The sequence below is a fragment of the Pantherophis guttatus genome, chromosome 3, assembly GCF_059756535.1.
Source record: "Pantherophis guttatus breed Tessera chromosome 3, ASM5975653v1, whole genome shotgun sequence".
NCBI classification, from domain to species: Eukaryota; Metazoa; Chordata; class Lepidosauria; order Squamata; family Colubridae; genus Pantherophis; species Pantherophis guttatus.
Genome location: NC_142065.1, coordinates 36,069,546 through 36,085,197, shown reverse-complemented (window position 1 = coordinate 36,085,197; position 15,652 = coordinate 36,069,546). Strand labels below are relative to the sequence as shown.

Below are 15,652 nucleotides of genomic sequence, written 5' to 3'. Positions count from 1 at the left end.
CTGGGCACACGTAACATTTTTTAGCTGCTTGAGCTACAACTGCCAGAATCATCAATACTGAAGAAAACAACTGATTTTTGCAACTGAATGGAAAAGTATGCCAGCTTGTTCATTATCTCATCCAAATCCTTAGGGATGAGCCTATTCTATTACATATTTTGTTCTGGGGAATGCTAATATTTACGCATGCTTAAAAGCCTGAGCACAGACTGCTTTAATGGGTTATCTGACAGCAACACAACAACTATTTAAAACAGACTGGAGATAAGTGATTATAGAAATCTATTCAATGGCAGACAAACTTCTGCATTCCATCTAAAATAACTTGTTTTGATCATATGATGTACAATACAAAGTTAAGGCTAAAGTACCATCTAGGAGGAAACGTGTTCCAGATTTTGGCGTTCTGCTAATATGCAAGTGCAATTAAAACAGACCTTGGAAATACAGAATACAGTACCTTATTCAAAGCTTGTTGTATGAGCTGAACTCCCTTCATTGATAGGTTTCCAAAACACACAGCTGCAATAATCTTTATCCAGGGTAAGGAATAAATTAAGTCTGAACACCTCCTTTACATATAGTGTGTACAGTGTGCAGAGATGTACGCTGTATAACCTCTTATTAGTAATGGAAAGCTAAAGCTTGCAGGAATGGAACCAGCCCAACCAGCAAACGTTTTCTCCTTTCAACAGCACTCAAGATGAGAAGCAATGTGTGATTAAGTAGCTGAATTACTCTGATGCCTTTTGCTGTAACAATGTCTGCTGAAGTCGTCAAACTTTCCAGTTAGGCAACATGCCAAAACATATTCAGAAAATGACAGGGAGGGATGAAATGGCCAGAATATCATGCTGGGCAGGTAGCAGCAAACAGAGCCTCCACAGATGATCAGCTAAAATAAATAAATGTGCTATTCAACAGGAGCAGTAGGAACCATTCGACTGAAAGTCAAGGAAAATTTTCTACTTTTTCCTGTGATATTTTCTTCATCCCTTCTACATCCACTTCTGAGATGGAAATTTGAGGACAGATGCTTTCCAAATAATTTAGTAATTTAGTAAAATATACATTTTGTTTTATCATTCCCAGCTGCATTGACCAGAGAAATAAGACAAAAGAATCTTAAAAAAACAAATATTCTTAAAATATATAGCATGATTTAATCAAATTTAATCACACGTCCAAATTTATAGAGAAAGTAGTTAAAAATCTCAGTGAAGATTTTGTGAAGAAAGTTCAAGCACTGCATACTTAGAATTAAAAATGCATAGCAATATGATGAATTGCTCATCGTTTATTAATAGGAAATATCTGTAATTCAGGATAAAGCTTAGTTTAATCCCAACATTCAGTTTTAGTTAATGCTACTCAAATCATTTAGTTATCTAACAGAATTTCAATTATTTTAATGTTTGGATTTCCATCAGTGAAATAGTCTAGGTTGGGGAGCACAATATGAGATCTAAATTGCATGTGACCTATTCAAATCTCGGGTGTGACTCTCAAGAGCACCTCTAAAATTTGTGCCAACTATAATTTTCAGTTTGACAGAATACATGGCAAATAATTATTACTTATCCTCACTTTGCCTACACTGCACTCCAGATGTTCACACTTTGGAGTGCAGTCTTCAGGCATTGGTTTAAAAAAGTTTGAGTATCTTATTTTAGAAACTGTAGATTACCCAGAATCATTCAGGAGTTGGTCTGCCTATAAAGAAATAAATATAGCTATATCTATCGAGAGAAGAAAAAATACCTGATACATGGAAAAATGCTGAAGTGATCCTTATACACAAGAAAGGGGCCAAGATGATTTAAAGAACTATCACCCAATAAGCCTTCCTTCAGTCATCTACAAGGTTTTCACCAAGATAATGGCAAAAAGAATATTAAGAACATTAAATGATGCACAGCCAAAGGAGCAAGCACGGTTCAGAAGTGCATCCAGGTTGCATGGATCACATCCAGGTTGTTCAGCAAATCATTGAAAGCATAACGAGTACACCATGCCTCTGGCATGGCATTTCATTGACTATGAAAAGGCATTTGATTCAGTATTCCAATAAGCAATCATTAATATATTGCTCAATGAAGGCATAGACACTGCTTACATAAACTTAGTACAATCAATATATGAAAAAACAACGCTGACAATTTGCCTTAATGATCTTAAAGTGGAAATCAACATAGAACGAGGTATATAACAAAGTGATACAACGTCATCTACCTTTTGCTCAGACCGCCTTGAAGAATTATTTTGCAAACTAGACTAGGCAAAAGATGGAATAAAAATAAATGGCACCGATTTAAATCACTTAAGATTTGCAGATGATGTTGTTCTCTTCTCACAAAACCCAGAAGAGCTACAAAGACACATACAAGAGCTGCATGAAGGAGAACCATTTATCTTAAAAATAAACCTGAAAAAGAGCCAGGTTATGTTTAATACTTTCACTAAAGAAAGAAAAAAAAATATCTGGAGAAGAATTAGACATAGTAGACTGCTACTTGGCCAGTGGATCTCAAGGGAAGGCAATACAATAAAGGAAATTGTATGGCGTGTTAAATGTGGTTTGCAAGCATTAAGCAAGCTAAGCATAATTTTCAAGAACAACCTCCCCCTATGCTTGAAGAGAAAAGTTTTTGATCAGTGTCTACTAAGCTCTTAACATATTCCGTTGAAACATGGACACTAATCTCACAATCGATACAAAAGCTACGAGTGGCGCAAAGAGCCATGAAACGATACATGCTCGCATTACAAGACAAGATAGAAAGACCTGAACATGAATTAGAGAACAAACCAAAGTATACAATATCATCAAAAGAGTAAAAGAATTGAAATGGAAATAGGCTGATCACATAGGAAGAGGAACTGATGGCAGTCATAGAATGGATCCCACTTGATAAAAAGCGTCCATGAAAGAGACCTAAAACAAGATGGATCAACGATATCAGCAAGTATGGTGGGTCCAATTGGCAAAAGAAATCTCAGGACCGTATACATTGGAAACATGCGGAAGTGGCCTTCATCCTGCAGTGGATAGACAATGGCTAAAATGATGATGATGATAGCTAGGTCTAACCAATTAACCCAAATGCTACTTAAATAAAAGTTATATAATCTGAACTGTAATAAGAAACAGCAGTCAACATGCCTTAATGTCAGTAGGATAATTAATGTTTGGAAATACAAGATCCCTTCCTCTCAGCAACAAAGAAAATCCTGCCTATACGTTTTCTGAACACATCTGGAATGTTGAACTTAGGTCTTTGACCTGACTCAGCAGGGATCTTCTTATATAAGTAAATGTCCTTTGTTGTTACTCTACCAACAGTTCATGAAGTCTTATTGTGAAAGGCAGGCAGGAGCCGCATACTGAATTCACTATTGAAACAAGGGAGCTAATTTTAAATGAGAAAATTTTATTTTAACCAGGATTTTCCTTCTGTTAATTGGGACAATAAAAATTAAAATCATTGTGCTCTTTTTGACAATAATAAAGTTCAAAATATTTCTGTTAATGAAGAAATGTACACGTGTACAGAATAAGTCTCTAGAGATATTACTAGTATTTAATAGAACTATATGGAAAAGTAATGAAGCAATTGTTAAGGTGAACTACAAAGCACAGAGAAAATTATAACTAATTTTGATGCTGTAAGCAAGTTATCTTTGAAGTAATTCAAGCAGGAATAGGATTTCTCAGGACTCAGTTAAGTGACTTTTGTTTTCCAATATTCAAATGTCACATAATTTAAGAAGCCCCTAAATTCTCTTCAAAGACTGTAGTGAGTTAGAAGCTGCTAGAACAGGAAAAATCTAGGAAATTTCCTTCCTAGGTAACAATGTATGTATACAATACTTACCTGGAAATAAAGTATTATTGCATAAAATGGTACTTAAAATAGGATAGTTGACATTAATGAAGAAGACTAGCTTTATTGAGCCTGGGGTTCAGCAAAGAGTCATGCTATCTAGGTGGGGAAAAAGTAACAGTATTGATGTTGAAGATTAAATATAAGAGATGTGATTCTTAATGATTTTTGAAATGTTCTTTCATTGAAAAAATCAGAAAATGGATCAAGAGGTTTTTTATGTGATCTAGATATAATTGGATATTAAAGGTTGGTTTAATTTTATATTAATAGTATATGGGTTTTTCTTATTTCAATTTTAATATATTTTAATCACCATTTTATTTCTTTTTTGAAGCAACTTTCATTATTTTATATTATTAATTATTTAAATATGTAAATTCAATTTAATCAATGTAACATATATTTTAATTATTTTTTTATTTTAATTATTCTTTATTACTATTTATTCTTTATTACTATTTACTAATAAATAATTATATATTTTAAATAAATACACAAATATTTAATTAAGATTTTTATTATGATTTCATAATATTTGATACTTATATTTGTTTAAGTATTGGGAAAATCAGTGTCTATACATAGCCATAACTGCAGTTCCCAAACCTTTTAAAATCCTGCTCCATTTCTGTGGCCTTGTCAAACCATCCATCAACTAAATAAAATATTAATGTATGAAAAATAAACTATGGTTGAAGATCAGTGATAATTTAATTTAATCCACTGACTGTGCAACTGTAAAAACTCTTAAAGTAAGATATGCCAAAACCACAGACTATTTTTTTCTAACAAAAATCCTATCATGACTGGTTAGGATGCCATAAAACAGTATCACCAAATACTTTTTATTATGTGAGGGTGAAGGCTTTTTATGTTTCTTTAAAGCAACTTCAAATAGCCCACATACTGGGTTATTGCATCTTTCATATGGCTGTTATATAAACAATCACATTTTATATAGGAAATGACATAACCATACAAATTACATATGGAGTTTAGGCACATATTCAAACACTAATGGCAATGCATTGTTTTAAATGGCATACTTGCATATTTACCCATTCAACTCAGTTCTCATATTTTATCCAAATATAACAAAAATTACTAGCACATACCTGTCTCACAGTATACTATTTATCTGAAATTTGAATCTTTACAAAGACTCACTAGGGACAGAGAATGACTTCAGAAAGTAGATTCAAATGAGGCATTTTCTGTGAAAGAGAAGAGAGAGAAACCTGCCATAGGAAAGCTGAACTTTTAATCAATATCATTTTACAACTCTTCCCTCCCACCACTCCCAATGTTTACCATTCATTGATAATGCCAGTTTCTAGGTGAAAGCAGTATAGTTGGCCATAATAATAATTTGAGATGCCACTCTTCCCACTTTCTATTAAAATCTAAGTAGCTGAGGAAATTATTGCTAGGAAGATGTTCACCATATCTTGATAAGCTTTTTGATAGTGTATTCATGGGCAAACACAGCCATGATACATTTAAATATTAATGAATATTTAAGTCAAGAATAAGTCTTAATCTTCACTGTAGAGTTTTCAAAATATTAGACATTAATTTTTCAATCCTGGTGTCAGCAAAAAGTCTGAAGTATTGCAAAACCTTGAAAAAAAGTCTTACTTTAATGTTGATTAAATATACCAACTTTATATTCCTTAATCTTAAATCTTAATCTTTAGATCATTCAAATATTATCATAGGATTCGATTCTCTTTAATTCTTTATTTCATTACAAAGTATTCTTCAAGGATTTAATAAGCCTCTTTTGCTGGTCCAATAATTTTTTCTCAGGTCATTCTCTTGGTTTATCATTTGTCTGTCCCCTTTAATTTTTAAAGCTTCAATCAGTTTCTTTTATATATCTTTTTTCCAAATCCTTGACTTGGATTGTCATTTGTAGTTTCTCTTTTGGTACTTTCTTTATCCTATCAGACAAAATTTGCTCCACATCTGTCATTCCCTCATTAACATTTTTGAAGATAATCTATTCATGGAATCTGACATCATTATTGACACTTTTGATACTGTAAATACTAATTGCTGGCTCCATTCTTCAGAGTTCTCCTTTAATATTTCTGATATTATGACACATTGTGTCATTTTGTAGTTCCAGTAAACTGACAGTTAATTCCAAAATCTTATAGCAAATGTCAACATTCCAAATTTAACTAGACCCATAATCCATTTGTAACTTTCTTAGATTAAAATCATATTTGGCTTTTTGCTGTTTATTTCAAATTCTTTGAATTCTTAATCTTGTAATTACTTTTTTACTTGTTCAGTGTTGAAGCCAAACTCGCTCAGAGACTTTTCAGATCAGTTATTTTAATACCTTTATGATAGTTAATAGCCAATTTCCAAAAATTAGAAAGTGAGGCTTGTAAACTTAATGTCCTTTGAAAGGCTCCATTGAGATTGCAAGCAAGATGGTTAATTCCTTTGTCTTCCAGAGCCCAAACCCATGGAAAACTACTATCCTACAGTCTCCTTATGAGGAACAGTTATCTGAAGCAATGTAGCAGATCTCCTGTCCTCTCATTCAGAGACGCTGTCAGTTCCATTATAATTCATACTGCTCTACTGTATGCAAACTACTGCACTACTGCGCAAACTAGTATGTCCAGTGGTGGGTTGCTATCGGTTCTACCTGAATTGGCAAACTGGTAGCGGCGGCGGCCAGAGGCTCCGCCCACCTGCACCAGACGCTTTTGCACATATGCAAGAATTTGCACATTTGCTTCTGTGCAAACCAGTAGTGACGGATTTTGCAACCCACTACTGACTAAGTCTAATTTAAAAACTATCTTGCAAGACAATATACTATTGCTGTGGTATAGTATAGTATTACTATACTATACCATATAGTATACCATTACTATACTATACCACAGACTAATAAATAAGTAAACAAGCAAAGAAGAGGATTGGTTCTACCAGATTTAATTACATTACTCCATGAAAAGTGGATGTTGCTAAGAAATAGAAGGCTTTTAGAATTGGAAAGACACTTGGATGGTATGGACATCTATGGTATGTTAAAGCAGGGGTCCCCAATCCTGGGGCTGCTGGAAGAGAGTGGTAGCGAGCGAGCGAAACCGAAACCATCCCCCCCAGTTGCAGTGGACAAGCAAGTGAAACCAAAATCATCCCTCCCCCCAGCCCATGGAAAAATTTCTTCCACAAAACTGGTCTCTGGCCTCAAAAAGGTTGGGGACCACTGTATTGAAGCAAGGTTAATGTAGATTTTATGTCTGGTGGGCTGTTCTTAGAGTATGAAATAAATAGAAGGTTAGGTTGTGCCTGAAAATACCTTTGTGGCTCTTAGCACATCAAATGTTTTATACATGAGAAATAGTAAGGTTTGACTACAATATACAAATGGACCTGGGAAAATATGTGGTTGAAAAGATTGAAATTTACATTATATGGTAGCCTTAACAAGAATTTTTATAAATTGATGTATTGTTGGTATTTGTCATCAGAGAAATTGTCTAAAATGTATAAAGGCACTTCATATCTTTGCTGGAAAGATGAACAACATGAAGGAACATTTTAGCATGTATGATGGACATGTAAAAAAAAGTTTGGATACAAACAAATACATTAATTCAGGAGATTTTAAAAACTAATGTACAATTGAAGTCAAAGACTTTTCTTTTGGGATTAATTGAGAGACAGCTAGAAAAAAGCCATGAAACATGAACCCAAAATGCATAAGTCTACAGAAATTAATATACACATACATACAACAGATTTAGACTATGATCACAGTATATATGGTCAAAGACAGTGGTATTTAGGTCCAGAGAATACATGTATAAGATTGCCTTAACTACTATTTTATATTTCCCAATAAAAGTACCGCTCATGGTATATAAGTGTGTATTTGATAGTTTGCAGTTTTTCAGAGAAGATTCAAACAAATCACAAATAAAACCATGCATTGTTTACTTCCGTTAGTTTTAAACAGGACACTCAAAACACAGATTTAATAAAATTATAGTAACTATGTCATCTAGATATCTAACACCCAATAATTTATTGCAGTTTAAGCTTTAGAGTGCAACATGATTTATAAGCAAAACAACAAAAACACTAGTGTTCAAATACTAAACATCAAAATTTTAAAAAGATAAAATGGAAATAATATACATTGAAGTAAACATATTTGCCTGCAGTTCTCTAATTCCACATATAATGTGTACAGTTTAAAACCAAGTCAGCATTCTATTAAATAATTGTTACAAATATACAGTTCTAAATATATGAATTTTTTCTTAAACTATTAAATGGTTTGGTTATAATAGAATTAAATAAGTTTTTTTCCAAGCAAATACAAGATAAATACATTGGATCATAATGGGCATGGAAGATTAATCTGTAAAATGGTTTAATATTATTGAGTCTTTAAAAATGTGCAAGAAAATAAACAGATCCATTGTAACCCTATTTGCTAATGATTTTACTGGGTCAAAAGTGTTTATCAGATAAAAATGTTTTCATGTTGTTTTATCAATCTAGTCTATTTAGAAACATACTTGACCCATACTTGACCTCAAAGTACAATGTGACAACTACCCCTGGTGGTAACAATCTGATTTATGATTTAATGTAATGGTTTGAGGACATACATCCCACAAATATCTGTGTTGCTATATTGACAGTAGCAAGTATCTCTACAGATGGCCTTGGGAATATTGTAGATATTACCAGCATAACTAGGAATAATTTAAACATGTGACACCAGGCTACTACATTTGCTGTTTTAAAAAATTCTAATTCTTTATTACAACTTCCTTGTAATAAAGGAAGATAGAATCCTTGTGCAAGTTGCAATAAAAAAGCTTGCCAACATTAAAATGCCACTATTGTCAATATAGAAGGCTTTGGATAATTTTATTATTGTCTATAGGCTCTATAGACTCGGAGTACTCTAATTGTCTTTTATTTAAAATAAAATAAAATAATTGTATTTGTGCTGCTATCTACAGCCACATGACTCTACCACCATGTCTTCATACTGTTTATAAACTACATTATTAGCAGAATCAATAAACAAAATGCTAATAGGGCTCAGTCTTGTCGGAACACAACAAGTGGGAGGTGTTGATTCTGGATCCATCGAGTTCATTAATGTTTGAATAACAGCATGATTGGTGGGTTCTAGATGAGACCGAAGAGGAAATTCACAAAGTCCTTCACAATGATATGCTTCATATTCAAGAGGAGCAATTATCCAGTCATCCCAACCCATATCCTTAAAATTCACATGGAGTAGTTTTCTGCTACATTTTGCCTTTAAATTTTTGTTTGGGAGCTTTCCTTGTCGAGTTGTTAGAGGAGCCCTTCTCTTTCTTCTTTGACTGAATAGGTATTCATAAACAGTTTTGTCATCTTGACCAGATCTGGCTTTTATTTCATTGAAAAACAAGTCTCTTTTCTTTGTTCTACCAAATACTAAAAAAAGAGCCTTTTCATTGACTTGCCTTCCTGTTCTGTTAAATCCCACAATCCTTAAATCAACAGGCCTCCCCTTTTCAAAAGCCTCCAGTTCAAAACACAAGTTATTAAAGTTTTTAAAGTTCCTAAACACTTTCCAAATGTCAAACACTTCCCATTTTGCTGTATCTATGATGTTGACTGTTCGAGACTCCAAGAGAATAGATGCTTGCCTGCTTGTAGAGCAACTGGATAGCTTCACTTGATAAGTTTTCTCAGGAGGATGAGGCTTCCAAATATCAGCTTTTTTTCTTAAAATCCGCAATTCTGCCCCCAGTAAACCATCTTTCTCTAGAGCAGTGGTGTCAAAAATGTATTTTTGCTTTTTAACTGGAGCTTGATCATCTAAAGAGAAAAACAGAGAGAGGTTCAAATATTTCTGAATAGAAATGTGTACTACTTTTCAGTTTCTCCTAGCACATGTGCATAATGAATTTGGGATTATAAAATGGCTTTATGGCACTGTTAGAAATTCATATCGCATGGAGATATATTAGACCTACTCTTCAACATTTCAGAGAAAACATAGTTTTAGACACTATATGTAATCTAATTAGAACTTAAATTCCAATAAAATACATTTGAACCTGAATTTCAGATTAAAACTTTGTGCCTATGATGTTCTTTTTGTTGTAGTAATATATCATGGAAAGCATATAAACATACTATGGGTATGTGCTGGACATATTTTAAGCTAGAAAAGTAAAGAACATATGCTTGTGGATGATATATTTTAGTAATTGTTTTCCTTCAAAGACACTTGCCAGGAAGAGAAGCTTAATTTTAAGCTTAAATAATAATACTGATATATATTGGATTTAAACATTCAACCTGGAATTTCATTCAGACAAAACTCTCTCTCCTTTGAGTATATTGACAGATATATAGCTATGTTTCCCTATCATGAGTAAAGTCCTGAATTGTACACAGTACTCATTTCAAGGGTACTTGTGGAAGAAAAATCAGACACCAACATGAGATTTAAGCAAAATTCACAGATTGCTGTGTTGCCTATGAAGATCTAAAGAAGAAAGTAGACAACTTCCTTTGATTTTTTTATTGCAGAAATATTAAGTCTCCTGCTTATTCTGTAATATCGAATCTGAATTAAAACTATATCTGAATTACTTTCATTCTAACAAATAAGAAATACTTCAGACAGTTCCTCTTTGCTAATCTGTTTTTTCTGAAATAGAAAGAGACAACAGGAACAGATTATTCAGCTCTTATTCTATCAGATATATAGTGATGGCAATGTTTTATGCAGAAAAGAAAAACACATCACATTCTGAAAATCAGTATTTACCTTAATACAGATATCAAAATCTGACAATAGAAATGCTCTTAAAGTATCCATTTAGGATGTAAACATCTGTGATTAGCAAAGTTTTGTGTCTTTCTGCAAATACATGGATTTCCTTACCTTGCCCCTTGTCTATGAAGCTTGTAATTGTATTGGCAAGTCCCATCTCCAGTTTCATACTTCCATTTATATCTTTCTGTTCTGCATCAGAAAGAGCTTGGTATAAGGCAAGCATATATTCATGTGGTATGACAGCAGGAGGCCTGAATGCCTCTTTAGATTCCCTTTGGGTAATAGGTTCTTTGATTGTTTTGGTTTTGAAGGAACTATCTGGATTCCCTGTGCCAGATTTTTTCAGTGGGGCCTTACGGCCAACATTCTGAGCCTTTGGAGTCACCGTCCTTATTCCTGGTTGTCTATTTGAAGTAAGTCCTGCATGCTTTTCTGAACTCCTTGCTTTAGGCAGAGTCTTCTTTAAATTGTCAGTCTTTGCCAAGAGAGCTCCAGCTTGAGCAATATTACTTCTTGTTCTAGACTTGGAATTGCCAGCATTATATTCATGGCTCCCTGTTCTAAAAGAACCTGTCCTTGGCAACGGGTGCCTCTCTTTTCCATCTACTTTAGACAATCCTAATTTCAACCCTAGGTTACCTTGACTTGTTTCAGCAGAATTCAATATTAAGGAAATGAAAACCAGATAAAACCAACTGAAGTGCCAAAGCAATATAGAAAGAAAGTACTGGATTTTCATCCTCTGGTCTTCCTTTGAATGCCACCAAATACAAAAATTAAAAAGGTTCCTCTGGTTTGGTATAAAAAATGAAATAGATTAAAAGGCAAAATAAGCAAAAAGAGCTTTATTTTCAATATGCAGAACTTCAAATCAATTTTTGCAATATTTGTATCCAGTCCCATAGTGGAAATGCTAATACGTTCAATTCGCTGTCTCCTGATTTCTGCCAGCAGTTTATTCCTAAAAAGAGAAACTTAACCAACCCCCTTTCTTCCTTAAAAATGACTAAAAACTTGAAGGACTCTTGTTTAAATCTGAGAGGAATTTTTTTTCCAAGAAGGAAGAATGGCGTAATGCTGCCTCTGTGTTAAAAGGTTTTTTTAAAAAAGTTTTGAATCCCTTCCAGTGAAAATATTTCACACACAGAAACCTGCAGGTGCTTAGAAATCTTTTACAAACTTGAACTCAGGAATTGGAAGTGGAATTCCAACAAAAACCTATTTAATTACTCTCTGATGTCATGCTGTCTAAACTAATTTAAGTGTGATATATTTCTTTTAAAAAGTCTTCTTTGCTTTATGAGTCATACTCTGCTTTATGTAAAACAACTCAGTAGGACTAAAAGTGTATAGAATATGCAACTAAAAGTGGTAACATGTTCTGTATTATTAGCCTTAAGTGAACTCTTCATTTAGAACCAAACAACATCACCTAAGATAATCATAAGAATCTTTTACAAAAACAGGTGAAAATAAATTTGTAGTATGCTTTAATTACATATGCATTGTATTCAGTTCTAAACATAGAATCTCTGGTTTATTAGCAGGTGAGTGAAAGAATGAAAAACAAATGTGATAGCAGAGCTATTGCTTAAAAAGAATTGTTAAAATGTTATGAACTGCTGACAAAACAAGAAATTATGAATAGTCCTACTTGATGTCTGAGAAGAAAATATTTTCTTATATTACATTTTAGGTTTAATTATTTAAGTTGTTCTCTTTGAAAAGCCCCCGAATATCCAATGTTAAAGCAGCAGTGTCCCCTGCAGGAATTTGGAGCCATATGAAGTGAAAGCACCAAAAAAATTCAGTTATCACATGCAACAACTAAATTCTGATCAGTTTTTTAAAATAAAATTCTTTATCCATATCTCTATAATTCTGATAATGAGTCACCTTAGATAATAAGTCATCTTGGACTTTTTTTAGAGTGTAGAAATATGCAAGCTTCACATGTCATTAACTATATTTTGCATGAAAAAGAGCATCGTGAATGTTTAATCAAACATATGATAAAAATTGGGCTTCTTGAGGGATTCTGCTATGTAACTTGCATATGTGGGGAATGACATATAGAACTTCTTGTACCATTGCAAACTATTCTAATTGCTGAATCATACCCAAAAATTAGGTAATAGCAATAAGTTTTATTTCTATGTCCAGCAGGTTCTAATTTAGTAAACAATACATACTCTTTCAAAACTACAATATACACTTCAACCTATAATTAAGATGTGAAACCCATGTGCTACAGATATGTGTTTGTTAGCATATCAACCCCTTCCTCCTTAAGTTAATATATGGATGTGGAATATACTATAGATGTCACAAATCATGGTAGGGAAACTTTTTCTTATGGAATGCCATAAAGACAATAACAGGAAAGACAATAACAGAAGATGAAATAGATATGAGGAGATCCATGAAGTGGATGAGTTTGCAGCATTTGTATCTTTCTATAATTAATTACCTGTAAATACATTTTTAATTTAACACTGATTTAATTTCACTGGCTCTGGATTGATATAATTCCAAACAATGTGCTTCTTGGTTTAAACCAAATGATAAATGCAGTTGTGTTTAACAAAGCTTGGAGAACAGCTGATATAATTTTCTTTTCAAGAAGCAAGTATGATGATACAAAAGATACATGACCAGATTTGTCACTAGCATTTCCCTTATTATGTAAAGATATGAGGGGGGTTGATTGGAATATTAGACTATTGAGGCGGGCTTTTTTGTACTATATTTCATCTTTTTGTACTATATTCTCCTTGTCCACAGCTATTATGATTAATACAATCATACTATTGTTACAATCATTACTATTTGTGCTGACTATCTGTGACCTGGACATTTATTATAATATTGGCACACATACCAATTTTTAATCCAAGGCAATTAGAATATTTCTCTGGTTTGTTTCAGAAAATTGTCTTCTTTCTAGAAAGACATTATCACTGGTTCTTCAAGTATTTTATGAAAAATAAATGCAGATGGGGAGGTTATTCCTGCAACTAATAGTTCATGACTCTGATCAGAAATGTTTAAACATTTTATGTCAAGTATTAATTTTCATCATAGCAATACACTACTCTAATGGTATAAGAAAGCATAAGCATAATCACCATTGTACAAACAGAAATCTTAGCCTTCAAACCACTAATGGGCTATAGTATATAGTTTTTGTGCTGATTCAGCTGTTTGAAAATTGAGCAATATTTCCAAAATTAAATCACTGTGTGTTTCAGCAGTTTAGAAAAGGAGAAAAGAAAGCTTGAAGCAGGGCCCAAAGTACTACCTCAATTTTAGGGAATACATTTCCCAGGAAAGAAGTCTATGTGCCAAATATTGCAAATTAAAAAAAAAGTTGTGTGAACATCTTCAAAGAAGTACTGAGTATGTTTACTTTATTTTCATAAGAAATTAATTTATTTCTTTTTCAATCATAGGAGTGAGGGCTATGGTAATCTCCCATTCCCAAAACAAGGTATATAATGGCAAAGACAGAGCAAATGCCTCTTTTATACAATACTGTTTCCAGGAGAAATCAATCAAACAACTAAGTGACAAATTTTAACAAGTAAAAGATTACTTGCCAAATAAGATAAATTGGAGACAGAAAAGATGGTAAAGGAATGAGAAGAAGACTGAAGAAAATGCCAGTGCTGAGACAGTTGTCTATTTCAAGATTAGTTTTTACTTAGTGCTGCTTCACTGACATGCCATATTTCTATGTTAATGAATTAATATGCTCTATTGCATGTGCTACATGCAAATCTCTGACACAACATTCACTGGATGATTCCGAGTTAGTAATTCTTTGCCAACCTTATCTGACTCAGAGTTTTTTGTGAGCCTAAGATAGGTGGGGTGATGTATAGCACCTTAAAAAAATGGGATACATGTTATTCTTTAAAAATGCTACAATAAATCTAGATTTGTAGTCATGCATGCCAGGTTTCATACATGTAGAATTGTTATTCACTTACCATTGCATTCCTATATGTCATCTGTACAGAAATGTTAGTAATAAAATAAAAATAAAAATCTAAATGTTTTACTTTAGATTATCTTAACCTAGTCAAATACTGCTAGGAGTATTTTAAATAGCATATTTTAGTATAGATTATTTTTTAACAATTTGTCAATCTTTATAGAATTTTTCCAATAAAAGACATTATTGAAGGATGAGCTATTTCTCTCTAATTGCAACTGAAAAATTACGGTATTTAGGCATTGTTACTTTTTTCACCAGCATTATTTACTGAGTTGCTTGCTCATCTTCCCTTAGTGAAATATTCAGCTGGGAGCAGGAAATCAAAAGCTCTTTTGGGGCAATAGCATCTACACTGATTTTTCTTGTGTTCTACTTCGGCTAATTTAAATATGTATCATTTTATCTATGTATCTGGTTTATGTACAACAAGAACATAAAACTGGTATGTCTAAAAAAAACCATTTGTAATAGGAAGCAACGTAAAACTAAAATTCTACCAGTCATTCCATCCAATCAAATGTGATTACGGACTTGTGTGACAAAAATGTTGCAGAAGGCAAAAGAATGTCAACATGCTTATTTTTACAATTCAATTTTTCTGGAACAGTATTGCAATTTTACCTTCCAGGAATAATTTTACCAATTACTTAATGATTCCTTACATAGACTCTAGGGATCCTGTCCAATAGTGGGCTTTCTCATAAACATTTCATAATTGTTACTGCACCAATCAATTCTGCCCAAGCTAAGAAACTAGAAAATTGTTAATTTAAGTCAACTGATCCTAGCAATTCTCAGTTTTGTACTTGATGACAGAATAGATTGTGATTGCAAAATGAGTTCTTACTTTGTTATGTTATCATCACCAGTAGGTGTCTTCAAAGTTCAAATATTGAGCAATTTGAAACCATCTCACTGCCATATCCCAAGCTT

General features: G+C 32.9%; 1 protein-coding gene across 1 annotated transcript; it reads right to left on the bottom strand.

The window, feature by feature from the left end:
• Positions 1-7,829: 7,829 nt before the first annotated feature.
• Positions 7,830-11,679, bottom strand: GDF5 (growth differentiation factor 5). The gene is made up of 2 exons (XM_034414134.2): positions 10,828-11,679; positions 7,830-9,749 (listed from the first exon to the last, which is right to left on the bottom strand). Exons 1-2 carry the CDS (start codon positions 11,456-11,458, stop codon positions 8,887-8,889), a joined length of 1,494 nt encoding a protein of 497 aa, XP_034270025.2. The 5' UTR covers positions 11,459-11,679; the 3' UTR covers positions 7,830-8,886.
• Between the last annotated feature and the right edge of the window lie 3,973 nt (positions 11,680-15,652).